At 41.6% G+C, this 22,567-nt stretch overlaps 1 protein-coding gene across 1 annotated transcript in view; it reads left to right on the top strand.

Annotated features, from left to right (window-relative positions):
• LOC134341067 (ataxin-7-like protein 3) overlaps positions 1–16,722 on the top strand; it is a 94,509-nt gene extending 77,787 nt beyond the window's left edge. The window contains exons 12-13 of the mRNA XM_063038817.1: positions 6,060–6,193; positions 16,577–16,722. Of these exons, the coding sequence (XP_062894887.1) occupies positions 6,060–6,193; positions 16,577–16,722 (280 nt within the window). The remainder of the gene's footprint in view (positions 1–6,059; positions 6,194–16,576) is intronic.
• The last annotated feature ends 5,845 nt before the right edge of the window (positions 16,723–22,567 follow it).

Below are 22,567 nucleotides of genomic sequence, written 5' to 3'. Positions count from 1 at the left end.
CAGGAAACTATCAATTTTTGCTTTAAATATACCCACAATGTTGGCTTCCATAGCTATCTGTGGCACATTCCACAGATTCATTACTCTCTGGCTAAAAGTTCCTCCTTACCTCTCATTTATCAGACTGTGCCCTTTAGTTCTGGATACCCCCATCACAGGAAACATCCTCTGAACATCTACCCTATATAGTCCTTTCAATATTTGGTAGGTTTCAATGAGATCATCACACCACCCCCCCCCCACCCCACATTCTAGATTCTAGTGAATATAGGCCCAAAGCTGCCAAACACTCATATGTTAACCTCTTCATTTCTAAATCATTATCAGGAAACCCCTCTGGACTCTCTCCAATGTCTGGACGTGGAGTGTGCTCCGAACATACTATATGCCAACATCAGTGAACTTGAGACCAGGTATCCGGAGGCTTTGCTCATTACAGCCAGGGACTTTAACGAGGCCAACCTCAGAAAGGCACTGCCAAAGTTATACCAACATGTCTCCTGCCCCACTAGAGACCCAAATATACTTGACCACTGCTACACAGCAGTCAAGGATGCCTACCGTTCCGTCCAACGACCTCACTTCGGAAAATCAGACCATCAGACCGTACTCCTCTTTCCGGCTTATAAACAGAAACTGAAGCGGGAAGTCACGGTGTCAAAAGTAGTGTTGCGTTGGACGGAGGAAACGGATGAGGTCCTCCATGACTGCTTTGAATCGGTGGACTGGTTAGTATTCAAGGACTCGGCAGCTAACCTCGATGAGTATGCCTCGGCTGTCATGGACTTTATTTAGAAATGCATGGAGGACTGTGTGTCTCGCAAGACGATCCAGGTATTTCCTAACCGGAAACCTTGGATGAATTATGAGGTCAAGTCCCTTTTGAAGGCTAGAGCTGTGGCTTTTAGTTCTGGGGATACCAGTCGCTACACGGAATCCAGGTGTGAACTCCGGAAAGCCATTAAGGGCACCAAGAGGCAATATCGAGCCAAGTTCGAAGCCCAGGCTAACCAGAGGGATGCCAGTAGACAACGGCAGGGTCTAAATGAGATCACTGGGCACAAAGAAAAGGCTGGGAATATCAATAACTGTGGTGCTTCTCTTCCTGATGAACTTAACATATTCTATGCAAGATTATTCCTGAAGATAAATCCAAGGAAGGCAATGGGCCCAGATGGTAGCCCAGGATGGGTTCTCCAGGCCAGTGCAAGTAAGCTAGCTGGAGTGTTTGCTGACATCTTCAACTGCTCCTTGCTTCAGTCTAAGATCCCCTCGTGTTTTAAGAAGGCAACGATAATCCCAGTGCCGAAGAAGAGCAAGGTGGCGTGCCTGAATGACTATCGACCTCTGGCTCTGACATCAATTGCTGTGAAGTGCTTCGAGAGATTGGTTATGGCACACATCAACCACAGCCTACCAGTCAACCTCCGTGCTTTGCAATTTGCCAGCGGAACAACAGGTCAACGGTAGATGCCATCTCTCTGGCCCTACATTCCTCCTTAGAACATCTGGAGAATAAAGACGCATACGTAAGGCTCCTTTTCATTGACTACAGCTCTGCCTTTAATACCATCATTCCAAATAAACTGATTCCTAAGCTCCGGAACCTGGGCCTTAGCACTCAGATCTGCAGCTGGATCTTCAACTTCCTCACAGACAGGACCCAGGCTCTAAAAATCGGGGACAAGCTCTCCTCTACAATCACTCTGAGCACGGGTGCCCCACAAGGCTATGTACTCAGCCCCCTGCTGTACTCACTGTACACCCATGATTGTATAGCCAAGTTTCCATCGAACTCAATATATAAGTTTGCTGATGACGCAACAATAGTAGGCCGTATCTCGGGTAATGATGAGTTTGAGTACAGAGAGGAAATTAAGAACCTGGTGACATGGTGCGAAGAGAATAACCTATCCCTCAATGTCAGCAAGACGAAGGAATTGGTTGTTGACTTCAGAAGGAGTAGCGGACCGCATGACCCAATTTACATCGGTGGTGCGCAAGTGGAACCGGTCAAAAGCTTTAAGTTCCTCGGGGTCAATATCACAAATGACCTGACTTGGTCCAACCAAGCAGAGTTCACTGCCAAAAAGGCCCATCAGCGCCTTTACTTTCTGAGAAAACTAAGGAAATTCGGCCTGTCCCCTAAAACCCTCACTAATTTTATAAATGCATTGTAGAAAGCATTCTTCTAGGGTGCATCACAACCTGGTATGGAAGTTGTCCTGTCCAAGACCGAAAGAAGCTGCAGAAGATCGTGAACACGGCACAGCACATCACACAAAACAATCTTCCGTCCGTGGACTCACTTTACACCGCACGCTGTTGGAGCAGTGCTGCCAGGATAATCAAGGACATGACCCACCCAGCCAACACACTTTTCGTCCCTCTTCCCTCCGGGAGAAGGCTCAGGAGCTTGAAGACTCATACAGCCAGATTTGGGAACAGCTTCTTTCCAACTGTGATAAGACTGCTGAACAGATCCTGACCTGGATCTGGGCCGTAACCTCCAAATATCCAGACCTGCCTCTCGGTTTTTTTGCACTATCTTACTTTCCATTTTCCTATTTTCTATTTATGATTTATAATTTAAACTTTTAATATTTATTATCGTTTTTGTAATCCAGGGAGCGGGAAGCGCAGAATCGAATATCGTTGTGATGATTTTATGTTCTAGTATCAATTGATTGGTGATAATAAAGTAAAAAGTATTAAGTTAACACATCCTTTCTGAGATACGGGGTCCAAAACTGTTGACAATACTCCATGTGCAGCCTGACCAGTTTCTTATAAAACCTCAGCATTATCTCCTTGTTTGTATGTTTTATTTCCTTTGAAATGAATGCCAACATTGCATTTGCCTTCTTTTCCACAGATTTAACCTGTAAATTTAACCTTCTGGGTTAATTTACATGAGGATTCCTAAGTTCCTTTGCACCCTCTGATGTTTGAATTTCCTCCCCATTTAGATAATAGTCTACACTTTTATTCCTTTTATTAAAATGCATTTTTATACATTTCCCAAGACTGTATTCTATCTGCTACTATTTTGTCCATTTTTTATAATTAGTTTAAGTCCTCCTGCAATTCATCTTCGTATCTTCAAAAGTTTGTCACAAAGCATAAATTCCATTATCTAAATTATTAACAAACAATATGAAAAGAAGTGGTCTCAATACTAACACCTGAGGAACAGCACTAGTCAATGGCAGCCAACCAGATAAAGCCCCCTTTATTCGCACTCACTCCCTGCTGCCTGTCAGCCATTCCTCTGTCCATAGGATTTTATCTTATTAAGCAGCCTCATGTGAGGCAACTTATCAGACGTTTCTGAAAATCCAAGTAATGATATCCACTGCTTCTTTGTCCACCCTGTTTGTTACTTCCTTGAAGAACTCTTAATAGATTTTTCAGGCAAGATTTCCCTTTACAGAAAGGATACTGACTTTGAATTGTTTTATCATTAGTCTCCATTATTAAGGATGAAACTTCATCCTTAATAACGGACTCCAACACTTGTCCAAACACTGAGGTTAGGTCAACTGGCCTATAATTTCCTTTCTTTTGCCTTCCTCCCTTCTTAAATAGCGGAGTGACATTTGCAATTTTCCAGTCCTCTGCACCATGCCAGAATAAAGTGATTCGTGAAAGATAATAACCAATGCATGTGCTTTCTCTTCAGCAAATTCTCTCAAGACTCTGGGATGTAGTTCATCTGGTCCAGGTGACTTGTCCACCTTAAGATCTTCAGTGTGCCTAGTACTTTTTCTTTTGTAATAGTAATGGTATTCAATTCCTGCTCCCTGATACTCACAGACTCTGGCACACTGTCAGTGTCTTCCAGAGTGAAGACTGATGCAAAGTACCCATTATGTTCATCTGCCATTTTTTGTCACCCATTACTACCTCACCTACATGATTTTCCAGTGGTCCAATATCAACTCTCACCTCCCTTTTACTTTTAAATATTAAAACACTTTTAGTATCCTGCTTTGTGTTATTGGCTAGTTTGACTCATATTTTATCTTTTCCTTTCTTATGGCTTTCTTAGTTGCTTTTAGTTGAATTTTTAAAACTTCCCAATTATCTGACTTCCCAGTTTCTTTTGCTACATTGTGTGCCCTTTCCTTGGCTTTTACATAGTCCTTAATTTCCCATGTCAGCCACTGTTGCCTAGCCCTGCCATTTGAGAAGTTCTTCTGAGGGGCATATCTATCCTGCACCTTGTGAACAATTCCCAGATACTTTAGCTGTCTCTGCTCTACCATTATCACGACCAGTATCCCGCTCCAATCCACCTGGGCAAAGTCCTCTTTCATGCCGCTGTAATTATTTTATTCCACTACAATACTGTACATGTGAGTTATGCTTCTCCCTCTCAAATTGCAGTATGAATTCAATCATATTATGACCACTACCTCCTAAGGAATCCTTTACATTAATATTTGGGCTATTACACAACACCCAACCTAAGACGGCCTTTCTCCGAGTAGGCTTAAGCACAAGCTGCTCTAAAAAGGTATTTCATAGGGGTTCAAAAAATTCCCTTTCTTGTGATGTGACTCCGGCCTGATTTTCCCAATCCCCTTGTATATCCCCATTAAAATTTTTACCCTTGCAGTTTCTTAACTCCACCCACAAAGATTCAATATTCTCTGACCCTGCTGAGTTCCTCCAGCGTGCTGTGAGTGTTGCTTTGATCCCAGCATCTGCACATTATTTTGTGTTTATGATTCGTTACTCTGCTGCGAAGTCTCTTCGAGGTATGCCTACCCTGAAGAAGTTTAAATCTTCTCTTCAACGGGAATTCAGTGAGACCTTCTCTCACTGCTGCCCCTCTGTGATCTCCGCTTCTCTCCAACTCTTCGACCACATCCTGACTCAGACCCGCTACCACAGCCATGTCTCCTTCCTGGGAATGTGTCTCCGCTGCCAGGTGTTACGTCCCTGCTTCCCCTCCCCCAGTCCTTCAAATTACTGGTCTTTCAACTGAACCTACAAGCATTCTTCAAATCCTTCCCCCCCTTCTTTGTTCAGTCCTGACAAAGGGTTCCGGCCCGAAACGTTGACTCATCGTTTCCACTGATGCTGCCCGACCTGCTGAGTTCCTCCAGCGTGCTGAGAGTGTTGTTCTGACCCTTTGTCACCACTTTCTAAAGATATAAATCCATCCCTTGCCAACAGAGCCAGACCACCGACTGTGCCCTTCCTACCTGTCCTTTCAATGTGAAGTATATTTTTTGATGTTAGACACCCAACTATGGCATTCTTTCAGAGGTGCCCTCAACGTCATACAGACCAATCTCTAATTGCACTACAAGTTCATCCACCTTATTCCAAATGCTACACTCATTTAACTACAGCACCCTCAGTCCTGCATTCTTTGTCCTTTTGAATTTTGCCTGTGGTTAAACTTAACTCTTGGCTCTGTCTTTACGTGTACCTAATCACTGGCTTGTCCTTGCTTATATTCATGTTACACCCATCCATCTGCTAGTAAACCAGCTGACTGATCTTCAGCTCGATCATGCTGGTTCACATCATCCTTGCCATATTAATTTAAACCACTCCCAACAGCTTTAGCAAACCTGTTTCCTCCCTTATCCCAATAATCTGGTTGATGTTAATTGGTCACTATAAATTTATCTACTGATTGGGTGAGTCATAGATTCTGGATAAAATCATGGGTACAGTAAACCAGGACGAATGTAAATGGCTGTTTAGTGGTCAGTGCAGACAAGGTATGTGAATGGGTGTGTTTTAGTGCTTTATGACTACACTGGATTCTGATGCTTTTTCTTATTCATAAGTAGATTTGTTTAAGTGAAGTAGCTCCAAGCCCACCTGGGTCTGTTATCTGATAGTGCCTGGTTCAAGTGCAGCAGCACAAACTGATACAAAGGAGGAAACAAAGTTTGTGGTCTTGTAATGCATGTGTTCTTCAAATAGCGGATAAATTTCTCTGTATGCTTCATTGTTGTTTGAAGTCTAAACTCAGGTGGTATAGTTATTAATACAACACAGTGCTGTTGCCCAGATCATCTTTATTCTCATTTCAGATCCCTTCCAGAATCAGAAGTAACTGTAGAAAATGAGAATTATGATGCCTCAGAGATTCAGAGCTTTCTAAGCCAGATACAGTGGGATGTAACATCAGATATTTCACCTTCAGATTCAGCATCTTCCAAAACAAGTGAGTGTTTTGTTTGCTACTAATGATTGATGGTACCAGACTAATGCCCGCAGACCAGAGTTGTATCATTTGGAGGTAGTCACTTTGGTACTTGTTTGTATTTATTTCAAATTAATATGGAAGGTGCTGTCATTTTTTTTCTATTTTCCACTCTCAAAGGTATGCGATAAATATAACTGCCCTTCTGGTAGCTTGCCCAAATTTTTCTAAAAATACCATGGGTTCCTTGTGAATAAAAGCACCTCTGTACTTTCACAGTGAAGTTTCCTTGAGAAGGACCCTCAGACTTATTGTCTAGTATTCTCATTACAAATAGCAACTGCTTCAATAATTTAACCCTTTAGATTTTTAAATACATTCTTTGTTATTTATTTTTAAATAAATGCTTGATCTTAACTTGCTATTTCAAGTGTCTTACTTTATTAACATTAACATTGTCTCATTAGATTTAACAAATATTTTGTTCTAAGTTATGTCTCTTTCCAACATAATACCAATGTTTATACTAGTGCCCTGACCTTAACAGTATGTAAGCTGTCATCAGAATTCTGTTTGAACCATTCTTCATAGTTAAAGCAACATTCACAACATGCTGGAGGAACTCAGCAGGTCGGGCAGCATGCGTGGAAAAGATCAGTTAACATTTCGGGCCAGAACCCTTCGTCAGGACTGAAGAGGGAAGGGGCAGAGGCCCTATAAAGAAGGTGGGGAGAGGGTGGGACGGAGAAGGCTACCTCTTTCAGAACCCTAAAGGTAAACTTTGGAACCTCTGATTATCTCCACCCTCATAAATCCAAGTGAACAGAACTTAACTGAGGGAGAGCTTTAGTCTCCTCTTTCACTCCATTCCTCTCTTCTTGAGATTTTAAATCTCAGTCTAACAGGGAGGGGAGATTAACCTTTACCATAGTTGTTAGTCTCTCAAAGAAAGATCTTTCCTCCCCTAGGGCATTGTTTACCCCATGGTATTAGATCAGGCACCCAATTTTCAGATTGGATAAGATTACTCCACCTCCACCATATCCTTAACAAGCTTAACGTTAATGGTTCCCCCAATTTCTGACTGTATCGATCCATCAGCTCCACCAATTCCTAGGAGAAGTAATTCTTAGTGAGCACCATGGTGATCACCATCCCGGGTCTCCACTCACAATCTTCCTGTAACTGGATGGCACATTTTCCTGGTGTGCCAGGTTGAATGGAGTGCAATAGTTGTTCATGCTTTCAGGGGGTGGGTGAGGTACCCTTTCCTTTGGAACTTTACCAGCAAACCAAATATCCGCATCCCAGTAAAATAAGCTTACCAACTTTCAGATTACCAATTATCCTCTTAGACTGCTTCTTGCTACCAGATCTTATCCAGGCGACAGGCAATGTTCACAGACCTTTGCTCCATCTCTTTATTAGCCCAGGTCTGTGCTGACCAGGCGGCTTCAACCATGGTCATGCAACATTAATTCAATATCTCCTTATGTTTAAGATTTTCCCTATTTCTTCCTTTCCAGCAGTTAAAACCCCTCTCTTGCTACCTTGTCTGTGAACCCTAACCCCCTAAATAGAAATGACATGGTGTCTAGCTTTTAGGTCCAGTCTATATGTGCACTAAGGTCAGGCTCCCAAACTCCGCAGCGTTATCAGACCATCCTGTTACTTAGTATTCTTTGCAATAGGATTTTCTTCTTACTCTTATTTCTACATATTTTTGCAAACGTTTTAACTTCCTTCCATACCTACCAAATCCTTTGCTGATTATGCCAAAATATTTTGTTACACAATCGGTCTGCAAATCCATACAGATCATTCAGAAAGACACAAACTCCACTTATCTGATTAGAACTGCAAACGTTTGTTTACCAGGTCAGAACAGCAAGCATTAAAATACTTATCAAGGGATGCACAGACCCCTCTCACTTCCGTGTACCTCCTGTTCTGCCAATCCACAGCGCTGTTCACAACCTGCCCGTTGGTGAGGCTTTGGAGAACTACCCCCAAATACCCTCCCGAGCATTCTATTTTATACCTTTTCCACTGATAAGAAATACTGCAGTAAGTAGACTAATACGGTGGTCCCCAACCACTGGGCTGTCAGTACCGGGCTGTGAGGAAGTGATATGAGTCAGCTGCACCTTTCCTCATTCCCTGTCACGCACCGTTGAACTTGAACATAGGGTTGCCAACTGTCCCGTATTTGCCTGGACATCCTGTATATTGGGCTAAATTAGCTTGTCCCATACAGGACCGCCCTGCTCCCATATTTCCCCCGCTAAGGTAGAGCATTTCTATGAAACCTTTCGTGCTGAAATGGTGTAAAGCGAAGAAGCAATTACCATTAATTTATATTGGAAAAAATTTTGAGCGTTCCCAGACCCAAAAAATAACCTAACAAATCATACCAAATAACACATAAAAGCAAAAATAAATAACACAAATATATAGTAAAAGCAGGAATGATATGATAAATACACAGCCTATATAAAGTAGAAATAATGCATGTACAATGTAGTCGGGAAGGTGAAGGCAAAACCGATTTGTGGGAGAAAAAAATCGGCACATACGCGCATGCGCGCGTCACACACTTGCACACAGGCGCCCACACAAGGCTTCATGGTCATGGTAGACTTTCTTGGGGTAAAGTGTCCCGGGATTTGACTGCTACTTTTGTCCCTTATTTGGGAGCGAGAAAGTTGGCAACCCTAACTGTAAAAGACACGTTGAGGTGAGTTTAACCCTACTTGAACAAGAATATTGTTAAAATTAAACTAGTCTGCGGTGCAAAAAAGGTTGGGGACCCCTGGACTAATACATTAGAACCAGCTTGAACCACTGCTTCATATTTCATGGGCAAAATGCAAATGCTGGATCAAATTTAAATCAATGAGAGATGCTTGAAGCTGTGGCGAGACTTGAATGCTATCACTTATAAGGTTAAATCAAGTGATGTGGGAGACAGCTGGATTTTTATTCCAGACAAGATCAGTGACTTCTCTTCTTGCTTTTACTGTCAAAGTATGGAGGAACCATCACAAATTCCCACATCCTCCAATGATCCTGTGATCTCAGTTTCTGCAGCTGACATGTGGGCTGCCTTCATGGAAAGCATCCGAAACAGACTGGATTCCTTGCCACTTACTAAAGGCCTGTCCTGACCATCTGGCTGGTGTGTTCATGAGCTCTCTAACCTCTAGCTTTGGCAGTGAGTGATACATACCTGCTTCAATGACTGTCACCCAGTAGCACTTACATCCACAATGTTAAAATATTTTGAAAGATTGGTGAATAAACATATTAACTCCTGCCTGAGAGACAACTTGGATCTGTTCCAGTTTGCCTACCAGAGCAGCAAGTCTGCAGATTTCATTTATTAGCTCTTCCCTCAACCTTGGAACATCTGAACAGCAAAGATGCAGACATCAGGATGCTCTTTATTGACTACAGCTAAGCATTCAATGCCATCATCCCTTTACATCTAATCAATAAGCTTCAAGACCTTGGCCTCAATATTTCCTTGTACAATTGGATCCTAGATTTCCTCACTGGCTGATCCCAGTCAGTTTAGGTTGCCAATATCATCATAATCTCCATCAGCACAAGTGTACCCCAAAACTGTGTGCTTAGTCCCCTGCTCTACTGGCTTTACACTAATGACTGTGTGGCTAAGCACAGCTCCAATGCCATATTCAAGTTTGCTGGTAACACTACTGATAATTGACACCAGAAAGATGGTGATGAATGAGCATACAGTAGGGAGACTTAAAATCTGGCTGAGTGGTATCATAACAACAACCTTTCATTCAATGTCAGTAAAACCAAAGGGATTAAACACATCAGGAGAGGGAAACCAGAGGTCCATGAGCCAGTCCTCATTAGAAGTGGAGAAGGTTAGAAATTTTAAATTCTTAGGTATTACTCTTTCAGGGAACTTATCCAAGCACTTAAATGTAATTACAAAGGAAGCACGGCAGTAGCTCTACTTAGCAGTTTTCAGAGATTTGGCATGGCATCTAAAACTTTGTCAAACTTCTATAGATGTGTAATGGAGAGTATATTGACTGGCTGCATCACAGCCTGGTAGGAAAACACCAGAGCCCTTGAACAGAAAATCCCACAAAAAGTAGTAGAAATGGCCCAGTCCATCATGGGTAAAGCATTCTAAACAGTTGTCCATCTACATGAAATGCTGTTGTAGGAAAGCAACATCTATCATCAGGGATTCTCACCACCCAGGTCATGCTGTCTTCTCACTGCTGCCATCACCTTGCAGATACAAGAGCCTCAGGACTCATACCACCAGATTCAAAAATAGTTTCTATCCCTCAGCCATTAGATTCTTGAACAAAATGGGATAACTACTCTCAACTTCACTTACCCCTTCATTAATATGTTTCCATAACCTATGAACTCACTTTCAAAGACTCTTCATCTCACGTTTTTGTTATTTTTTGCTGTTTATTTATATTAGCATTTGCATAAGTTAGTTATTGTCTGCATTCTGGTTGATCTTTCATGGATCCTGTTGTTGTTACTATATTCTGTAGATCAGTATGCCTGCAAGAAAATGAATCTCAGGGTGGAACATATATGCACTTCACTAATAAAATTTACTTTTAACTTCGAACCAGAAACAATCTTCACTTATCACCACTCTTCAGGAGTTAACTACAGTGTTCACCATTTTCCCATGGTTGTTCTCACACTATTGCATTCTCATGGTGTATTTCGAAAATAGTAATCAAAACTCCTAATGCCAGTTCATGTATACTCAAGGTAGTGCTGGTGGTGAGTCATTCGACAAGCAGAAATATTAAACATTTACAGTAGATACTACTGCACCTTCTTAACTCTGGTCACAAAGATTCTTCTTCATCTGATCCTATGTCACTTTTTTCTAAGGATTTGATGTTGTCTTTTTACCAAAAGGGATCCCACCGTATCTGCCTTCCGGCCTGTCCTTTTGAAATGTGCATCCTTGGATGTTAAGTTAACTATGATCTGCTGTCAGCTATATATCAGTGATGCCCACAATGTCATACCTGCCAGTCCCTAATTTTGCTATAAAATAACCTAGGTTATTCTATATAACCATATAACAATTACAGCACGGAAACAGGCCATCTTGGCCCTTCTAGTCTGTGCCGAACTCTTACTCTCACCTAGTCCCACTGACCTGCACTCAGCCCATAACCCTCCATTCCTTTCCTGTCCATCTATCTGTCCAATTTAACTTTAAATGACAATATCGAACCTGCCTCAACCACTTCTGCTGGAAGCTCATTCCACACAGCTACCACTCTCTGAGTAAAGAAGTTCCCCCTCATGTTTCCCCTAAACTTTTGCCCTTTAACTCTCAACTCATGTCCTCTTGTTTGAATCTCCTCCACTCTCAATAGAAAAATCCTATCCATGTCAACTCTATCTACCCCCCCTCATAATTTTAACTACCTCTATAAAGTCCCCCTTCAACCTTCTACGTTCCAAAAAATAAAGACCTAATTCGTTCAACCTTTCTCTGTAACTTAGGAGATGAAACCCAGGCAACATTTTAGTAAATCTCCTCTGTACTCTCTCAATTTTATTGACATCTTTCCTATAATTTGGTGACCAGAACTGTACACAATACTCCAAATTTGGCCTCACCAATGCCTTATACAATTTCAACATTACATCCCAACTCCTATACTCAATGATCTGATTAATAAAGGCCAGCATACCAAAAGCTTTCTTCACCACCCTATCTACATGAGATTCCACCTTCAGGGAACTATGCACCATTATTCCTAGATCCCTCTGTTCTTCTGCATTCTTCAATGCCCTACCATTTACCATGTATGTCCTATTTTGATTAGTCCTACCAAAATGTAGCACCTCACATTTTTCAGCATTAAACTCCATCTGCCATCTTTTAGCCCACTCTTCTAACTGGCCTGAATCTCTCTACTTCATTATCCACAACACCACCTATCTTAGTATCAACTGCATACTTACTAATCCAATTTACCTCCCCATCATCCATATCATTACTATATATGACAAACAACACTGGACCCAGTACAGATCCCTGAGGTACACCGCTAGACACCATCCTCCAATCTGACACACAGTTATCCACCACTACTCTCTGGCGTCTCCCATCCAGCCACTGCTGAATCCATTTTACTACTTCGATATTAATGCCTAACGATTGAACCTTCCTAACTAACCTTCCATGTGGAACCTTGTCAAAGGCCTTACTGAAATCCATATAGACAACATCCACTGCTTTACCCTCATCAACTTTCCTAGTAACCTCATCAAAAAATTCAATAAGATTTGTCAAACATGACCTTCCACGCACAAAGCCATGTTGACTGTTCTTAATCAGACCCTGTCTATCCAGATGATTATATGTACCATCTCTAGGAATACTTTCCATCAATTTACCTACCACTGACGTCAAACTCACAGGCCGATAATTGCTAGGTTTACTCTTAGAACCTTTTTTAAACAATGGAACCACATGAGCAATACGCCAATCCTCCGGCACCATCCCCGTTTCTAATGACGTTTGAAATATTTCTGTCAGAGCCCCTGCTATTTCCACACTAACTTCCCTCAAGGTCCTAGGGAATATCCTGTCAGGACCTGGAGACTTATCCACTTTTATATTCCTTAACAGCACCAGTACTTCCTCTTTTTTAATTGTCATACTTTCCATAACTACCCTTCTTGGTTCCTTTACCTTACACAATTCAATATCCTTTGCCGTAGTGAATACCGAAGAAAAGAAATTGTTCAAAATCTCCCCCATCTCTTTTGGCTCCACACATAGCAGTCCACTCTGATTCTCTAAGGGACCAATTTTATCCCTCACTATCCTTTTGCTATTAATATAACTGTAGAAACCCTTTGGATTTATTTTCACCTTACTTGCCAAAGCAGCCTCATATCTAATTTTAGCTTTTCTAATTTCTTTCTTAAGATTACGAGATTACTACCCTTGCTGTCCTTTTTCTCAACTCGCTTCCTAACTCCCTATATTCTCCTTTCAGGACCTCTCCCCTTTTCCTACGTATGTCATTGGTACCTATTTGTACCATGACTTCTGGGTACTCTCCCTCCCACTTCAGGATATCTTGGAAGCGATCAGAAATATCCCGGACCCTGGCACCAGGGAGGTAAACTACCATCCGGGTCTCTGGACTGCGTCCACAGAATCACCTATCTGACCCCCTGACTATCAAGTCCCCTATCACTACTGCCCCCCTCTTCCTTTCCCTACCCTTCTGAGCTACAGGGCCAGACTCTGTGCCGGAGGCACGGTAACTGTTGCTTCCCCCAGGTAAGCTGTCTCCCCCAACAGTACTCAAACAGGAGTACTTACTGTCAAGGGGCACAGCCACTGGGGTACTCTCTAGTACCTGACCTTTCCCCTTCCCCTCCTAACCGTGACCTATTTGTCTGCCTGCCATGGCCCCAGTGTGACCACCTGCCTGTAACTCCTCTCTATCAACTCCTCACTCTCCCTGACCAGACGAAGGTCATCGAGCTACAGCACCAGCTCCCGATCATGGTCCATTAGGAGCTGTATCATTCAAATATACTGCATGCATTCAAATATAATATCTTCAGTTCTGTATTTTTCACTGTTTTTGATTTTGCCCCCTTGATACACTCAACTCATCCCACTGACGGCAACTTTGCTCCATCATCTGCCTGTCCTTCCTCACAGTTTCACTACACACAGCATCTATTAGTATACCAATTGCCTCTTCACTCAGTTCCCCCTGAAACTGCAGAGTGAGTTTTATCAGACTGTGATCACTTTACCTTATGCTCTCTAAATCAATTCTGGTTCATTGCAAAACCCAAAACCCAAACCTGAATTGCTGATCCCCTAGTGGGCTCAACCATAATTTGTTCAGAAAAAAAGCATAGGTGTTCCGTAAAATCCCTCTCTCGGGATTCAGCACCAACCTGACTTTCCCAGTCTATCTGCATATTGAAATCCCCTATAACATATCATAAAATTGCCCTTTTCACTGGTGTTTTCTATCATTGTAATTCGTAGCCCACGTCTTTGCTACATTTGCAGGTAAACATCCATCAGGGTCCTTTTATCCATGCAGTTTCTTACTCTTCCCACAAGGATTCTACATCTTCCAATATGACACTTCTCGCTAAGGATTTGATACCATTTTTTTACCAACAGGGCCACTCCACCCTTTCTGCCTTCCTGTCTGTCCTTTTGCTACAGTGTGTATCCTTGGACATTAAGCTCCCAGCTATAATCTTCTTTCAGCCATGACTCTAGTGATGTTTATAACACCATACCTGCCAATCTCTAGGGCCGGTATTGTTCTATAGATTTTCTAAATTGTTCTATGTCCTATACTGTGTTTATTCTCATATATCTTCAGCAATATGAGCAAAATGCTGGAGGAACTCAGCAAGCAAGGCAGCATCTATGGAAAAAAGTACTGTTGACATTTTGGGCCGAAACCCTTCAGCAAAATATTATCTTCAGTCTTATTTATATCATTCTTTTCAATTTTTTCTGCATATTGTTCGACATTGTTATCCCTTTCTAAACTCTTTGTTTTACTCTTAATTCTGAAGGTTTACCCAATCTCTCCTGCATTCTTCTTCCCTTTTACTTTATACATATTTTTGATGTTGTTGAACCCCCACACCCCACTATTTAGTTTAAAGCCCTATCTACAGCCCTAGGTGTGTGATTCAGTTGGCAGGTATGATGAAAAGTCCTGGTATCGGCGTGATTCTGGTAGAGTCCATTCCATTGGAACACCTCCTTCCTTCCCCAAACAGCTGCCAATGTCTCATAATCAAACCCACTTCTGTCAAATCAATCACTGAGCCACACATTTAGTTCTCTGATCTTATTAATCATAGGTTGATTTATATGTACCTTAAGTAAAAAATCAAGGCCTAATTACCTTTTTGGTTCTGTGTTTTAACTTAATCCCTAACCACTCAATTTTTTTTCAGCAGAATTATTTACTTATTCTTTCTATGTCAATGATAGCCACAAGGACCAAGACATCAGTCCTGATGAAGGGTCTTGGAACAAAGCATTAACTGTTTATTCATTTCCTTAGATGCCACCTGACCCACTGAGTTCCTCCAGCATGTTGTGTGTGTTGAATTAGATCTTCCTGGGCAAAACTGCAATTTTTTTGCTGGTCAGATGAGATGGCCCAAACTTGGACTTTGGGCAGGCTACATAGCTTTTGTGATAAATTTATGTATAGGGAATTGTACTTATTCCTCTGACTATAGTATTCTAAAACACAACTGCATTTGTGTTCTCTCTTCACTCTTAAATGGCTCCCTAAGCCACAATGCCATGGTTCATGTTGTGTATGCGGCCAGGTTATACAACAAAGCTATAAATAAAAATGCTGGAGACAGGAGCTAAGTTAACAGGGTTCTTTACTGACTGAAATCGAACTGAACACACACGTACAGATCAATATTTGCCTAATAGCGCATGCAATGAAGTGTTACTACAACATAAAGTAGTCCCACAATATACAGTAGGCTATATGGTACAGTTCAGTTATTCATTTTAATGCAAACCACACTGTTAGCCTCACAGGGAGCAACGATCTCTGACCTGTTGTGCAAATTCAAGGGCCAAGGGTTGGCAACACTACCTCTTGCCTTCCCTTACCTGCCTCACTCACAGTCAACACTAGCCACAGAAAAAAATTGAAGCAGTTGATCTAATGGTATAAACTGCCTTCAGATAACCCTCTGCTTTTCTGGTACACCACAGTGTTTGAAGCTCAGATTCCAGGTCATCAGCCTGTGTTCCTGACCAGCCAACAGTTGCTGCAGATGTGATCATTAGGAACTGCTTTTTGTATCTGGTGCTATTCTCTACAAGAATTGGCCTCGTAATCTTAAACAGAGCAGGAAATCCCAATGGTTTTGCTTGCTTATTAAATCTGGTATTACTCACCAGAACTAATAGTTGTTTTTGCATTAACATTCTTTACAACTTGGTTTCATTTCAATAGTGATTTTAAAACACCAAGACATATCCAAAACTCACTAATGTATTAAAAAACAACAACCAGTATCTGTTACATTAGTAGAAGTTAGCTACCTCTGACAACTCCCAACCTAACAGAATCTCTCACTGTCTCAGCCTTCTCATATTTACATAGAGGAATACTAACGTTTATTCATGAACGTAGTATCACCATATTAAAAACTGATTTTTGTGATAATGTAATCCTTTAGGTTTTATCCACTTATTATCACATTTGAATCCTAATTGAACCTTAACAACTATAGATAGTTTGCAGGTTTAATGTGTGGAAATGTAATATCACCAAATATATGATGAAACCTATTGCTACAATTTTATTACTCCATGTAAAGGTACCAACAATTCTGATTCCAAGAAGAGCAAAAAAAAGAAGCCTCACCTTGGACTTCCTAGTGCTCCTGGCATGAGCTCCAGTAAAAAGAAGAAACTCAAAGCACCAGCTCCACCTAATTCTAGTGTATTTGATGAAATGAACTGAAGGAAATTGAGCTACTTTCTTCTCCTCTTCTATCTCATTGAGTTTCACATTTGTGGTTACTGTGATGAGACAACCATTGAACCACCTACTACCCAAGAAGAGTAGACTGTCTTCAAGAATGCATTTGACCCTTTAATGTTTGTGGTCCTGTAAACTGAAGACTTCATTCCATGATGTTTAATGTTGTTGTTTCTTATTTATTATCCAAAGCCGATGAGATATTGCTGTTTGATTGCATTAATTGTATACAGGTCTCAATGATGGCAACTTATGCCTGAAGCTGCCACTCATTTCTGATTTACTTCAGAGAGATGTTCATAGCATTTGTCATGCCATTTGCTTGACGGCAAGGTTTAGTCACTACATAACTTTATGGTATTATAAAGGTTAGAACTTCTGTTTACAATGTTCTTCATGGAAGCTGTGTAGAGTGTGATACACACTAGGTTAAGTGCAGCAACTGGACTGCAAACATGGTCAAATTGTAATTTAGAAATATTTCTGTTTGTCTAACACACCTTTCAAAGCTTCACTGTTTATTCAGTTAATTGAAACATCAGTTTAAATACTGCTAGATATTTGTTACATACTGCTAACATAATAATATCCAAGTGTCCACTGTCTATGGTTTGTAAGGGAAAGTCTGCACTAAAATACAGCCCAGCCAGTAACTGATTTTTAACGAAGACTTCATGAACTTGAAATGCAGACTGGCTGAATTGGTAATTGAGGCACAAGGCTACCACTGTCAGTCAGTGAAAGCAGCATAGCAAATGGACAGTAACAAACCTTGAGGTCATCACCACATACTTAAAAACAGAAATTACAGCAACTCATTCTACCTGTTTGTCATAACAACATAGTCAGATATCTAAATACTAGTTATTCCAGTCTCTGTAATGTGGCATTGATTGACTGAAATTGGATATCCAAGTTAAATTAAGTGGGAGTTGCAGAAGGAATAATTATTATTGTTATTTCCCCTGTTGGACCAAATTGGACGTCAGCTGTCATTTATATCTGAGAAACTAAAAGTTCTACTTTTTGCCCCAAAGTATATATGCTAGTAAATGTAAGATAAGTGGGTCTCAATTGCTATTTGACATTGTAGTGGTTGGGAGATTTGTGTGTTGCTCCTACAATAAAATAAACATTGCACTTTACATCTGTTTGTGTATATGCTGGGTTCCAGGTTCTTCTTCATTTGATATGGCCTTTAATCAAGGCCCTGAGAAAATAAACAATTAGAGAAATGTTTTGAGGATGAAATTTAATGATATGATAAAGATTTCAAAAAAAGGAAAATAAGAAAAAAAATCATGAATGAATTTGGCTGAATGCTTTGTGTTTGTATTTTATGTTGTAGGCATCTGACCTGTGTAACATTTTGCATTCTTTTTATCTTATAAGAGAAACATAGAAAAACTACAGCACAATACAGTCCCTTCGGTATTGTGCCGAACACATAGTTACTTTAGAAATTGCCTAGTGTTAACCATAACCCTTTATTTTTCTAAGCTCCATGTAACTTACATGTATCTATCCAGGAGTCTCTTAAAACACACTTTCGTATCCGCCTCCACCACTGTCACCGGCAACCCATTCCATGCACTTACCACTCTCTGCATAAAAAACTTACCCCAACATCTCTTCTATACCTGCTTCCAAGCACCTTAAAACTGTGCCCTCTCATGCTAGCCATTTCAGCCCTGGGAAAAATCCTCTGACTATCCTCTTACTAGGACACCTCTCATCCTCCGCCACTCCAAGGAGAAAAGGCTGAGTTTACTTAACCTATTCTCATAAAGCATACTCCCCAATCTAGGCAACATCTTTGTAAATCTCCTCTGCACCCTTTCTGTAGTCTGCACATCCTCCCTGTACTGAGGTGACCAGAACTGAGCGCAGTACTCCCCAGTGGAGTCTGACCAGGGTCTTATATAGGTGTAACATTACCTCTCGGGTCTTAAACTCAATCCCACAGTTGATAAGTCCAATGCACCATATGCCTTTTTAACCACAGCTTTGAGTGTCCTATGGACTCAGACCCCAAGATCCCTCTGATCCTCCACACTGCCAAGAGTCTTACCATTGATACTATATTCTGCTATCATATTTAACCTACTAAAATGAACCACTTCACACTTACCTGGGTTTGAACTCCATCTGCCACTTCTCAGCCCAGTTTTGCATCCTACCAATGTCCCACTGTAACTTCTGACAGCCCTCCACACTATCCACAACACCCCCAAACTTCGTGTCATCAGGAAATTTAGTAACCCATCTCTCCACTTCCTCATCCAGGTCATTTATAAAAATCTCTAAGAGAAGGGGTCCCAGAACAGATCCCTGAGGCACACCAGTGGTCACTGACCTCCATGCAGAATATGACCCGTCTACAACCACTCTTTGCCTACTTTGGGCAAGCCAATTCTAGATCCACAAAGCAAGGTTCCCTTGGATCCCATGCCTACTTACTTTCTCAATAAGCCTTGCATGGGGTACCTTATCAAATGCCTTGCTGAAATCCATATATACATCTACTGTTCTACCTTCATCAATGTGCTTAGTCACATCCTCAAAAAATTCAGTCAGGTTCTGAAGACACGAGCTGCCTTTGACAAAGCCATGCTGACTATTCCTAATCATATTATACCTCTCCAAATGTTCATAAATCCTGCCTCTCAGGATCTTCTCCATCAACTTACCAACCACTGAAGTAAAACTCACTGGTCTATTACTTCCTGGGCCACCTCTACTCCTTTTCTTGAATAAGGGAACAGTACCTGCAACCCTCCAATCCTCTGAAACCTCTCTTGTCCCCATTGATGATGCAAAGATCATTGCTAGAAGCTCAGCAATCTCCTCCCTTGCCTCCCACAGTAGCCTGAGATGTATTTCGTCCGATCCCAGAGACTTATCCAACTTGATGCTTTCCAAAGCTCCAGTACATCCTCTTTCTTAATGTCTATATGCTCAAGCTTTTCAATGCACTGTGTCATCCTTTTCCGTAGTGAATATTGAAGCAAAATATTCATTAAGTACCTCTGTTATCTCCTCCGGTTCAATACACAGCTTTTCACTGTCACACTTGATTGGTCCTATTCTCTCATGTCTTATCCTCTTGCTCTTCACAGACTTGTAGAATGCATTAGGGTTTTCCTTAATCTTGCTCGCCAAGGTCTTCTCATCACTCTTTCTGAGTCTCCTTATTTCATTCTTAAGTTCCTTCCTGCTAGCCTTATAATCTTAAAGATCTCTATCATTACCTAGTTTTTTGAACCTTTCGTAAGCTCTTCTTTTCTTCTTGACTAGATTTACAATAGCCTTTGTACACCACGGTTCCTGTACCCTACCATCCTTTCCCTATCTCAACGGAACTTATCTATGCAGAGCACCATGCAAATATCCCCTGAACATTTGCCACATTTCTTCTGTACATTTCCCTGAGACCATCTGTTACCAATTTATGCTTCCAAGTTCCTGCCTGATAGCTTCATATTCCCCCTTAGTCCAATTAAACAATTTCCTTACTTGTTTGTTCCTATCCCTCTCCAAAGCTATGGTAAAGGAGATAGAAATGTGATCATTATCTCCAACATGCTGTCCCACTGAGAGATGACACCTGACCAGGCTCATTTCCCAATACCAGATCAAGTACAGCCTCTCCTCTTGAAGGCTTATCTATATATTGTGTCAGGAAACCTTCCTGAATACACCTAACAAACTCCACCCCATCTAAATCCCTTGCTCTAGACAGATACCAATCAATGTTTGGGAAATTAAATTCTCCCACCACAACAACCCTGTTATTATTATACCTTTCCAGAATCTATTTCCCTATATACTACTCAATGTACCTGTTACTGTTGGGTGGTCTATTAAAAAAAAACATGCAGTAGAGTTATTGACCCTTTCCTGTTCCTAACTTCCACCCACAGATTCTCATTAGACAAACCCTCCATGACTTCCTCCTTTTCTGCTGCTATGATACTACCTTTGATCAGCAGTGCTACGCCCCCATCTCTTTTGCCTCACACCCTGTCCTTTCTGAAACATCTAAAGCCTGGCACTCTTAAGTAACTTTCCTGCCCCTGAGCTATCCAGGTTTCTATAATGGCCACAACATCACAGCTCCAAGTACTGATCCACACTCTAAGCTCATCCGCTTTGTTCATGATGCTTCTTTCATTAAAATAGACACATCTCAAACCATCGGTCTGAGCTCATTCCTTCTCTATCACCTGCCTATCCTCCCTCTTGCACTATCTCCAACTTCTGTTTATGAGCTAACTGCTCCTTCCTCCATCTCTTCAGTTTGGTTCCCATCCCTCAGCAATTCTAGTTTAAACTCTCCTCAATAACCTTAGCAAAACTTCCTGCCAGGGTATTGGTGCCCCAGGATTCAAGTGCAACCCATCCTTTTTGTACAGGTCACACCTGCACCAAAAGAGGTCCCAATGATCCAGGAGTCTGAATCCCTGCCCCCTGCTTCAATCCCTCAGCCACGAATTTATCCTCCACCTCATTCTATTCCTATATTCACTGTTGCGTGGCATAGGCAGTAATCCTGAGATTACTACCTTTGTGGTCCTGCTTCTCAACTTCCTACCTAACTCCCTGTCTGTTTTCAAGATGTCCTCCCTTTCCCTACCTTTGTTGTTGGTACTAATATGTACTATGACCTCTGGCTGTTATCTTCCCCATTTCAGGATATGGTGGACATAATAGAAACATCCTGGACTGGCACCTGGGAAGCAAACTACCATCCGTGCTTCTTTCCTGCATCCACAGAATTGCCTGTCTGACCTCCTAACTATATAGTCCGCTATCACTGCTGTCATTCTCTTCCTTTCCCTACCCTTCTGAGCCACAGGGCCAGACTCTGCAAGAGGGTGGCCACTGTTGCTCGCCCAGGTAGGCCTTCCCAACAGCACCCCCCACCCCCAACAGTTCTCAAACAGGAGTACTTATTGTAAAGCAGGACAGGACAGCCAAAGAGGTATGCTGTAGTATCTGACTCTTGCCCTTCTCTCTCCTGACTGTTACCCACTTATCTGGCCACCAAGGCCCTGGTGTGACCACTTACGTATAACTCCTCTCTATCACCTCCTCACTTTTCCTGAGCAGACGAAGGTCATTGAGCTGCATCTCCAGATATGGAAGCAGAATTAGGCAATTTGGCCCATTGAGTGTGCTCTACCATTTCTATATTCCTCTCAGCCCCAATCTCCTTCCCCTATCCCTTCGTGCTTGAACAATCAAGAATCTATTGTCAATGAGCCTCTCTACCAGAGGGCTTTAGGTTCAGACCAAGGGAATAATTGTATTTAAAAATACATACTGTTTATTAGTAAACTTGCATACTCAGTTGAACCACAGAACTTGGGGAAGTCTACAAGTCAAGTGAATACTGTGAAGTCAGGAATACTGTGTGGAGCTGCTGTTAAAACAATTCGTTATCACATACATACTTTGATAAGGGCAGACAGACAGACTTTCTTATGAAATAAACACTTCTTTGTTCATACTTATTCTCACAGCACGACTTGTCAAGCTGCCAATAAGTCAGTTAGGTTTTAGCCCTTTTAACTCTGTATATAATTCCTCATTCCCTCCTTTTGTCATTCAGTGACAACTAGGATTATCAATGTGGGGGTTGTTGTATATCTTAATTTTCAAAATCATATTGGAAGTCTGGATAGTAATCCTTGGGATAGGCTGAAGGGCTTTCTGTGTCATCGTAGTCTCCATCCTCATCATTTGCACCTCGATCACTCTGAGGTCACTTGCCTTTGAGGGGGACTGTTTGTATAAATGCCCCTGTGGGTGTGGGGCAAAAGCA

This window comes from Mobula hypostoma, chromosome Y, assembly GCF_963921235.1.
Source record: "Mobula hypostoma chromosome Y, sMobHyp1.1, whole genome shotgun sequence".
Classification (NCBI taxonomy): Eukaryota; Metazoa; Chordata; class Chondrichthyes; order Myliobatiformes; family Myliobatidae; genus Mobula; species Mobula hypostoma.
This window is presented reverse-complemented; position numbering and strand designations above follow the sequence as displayed.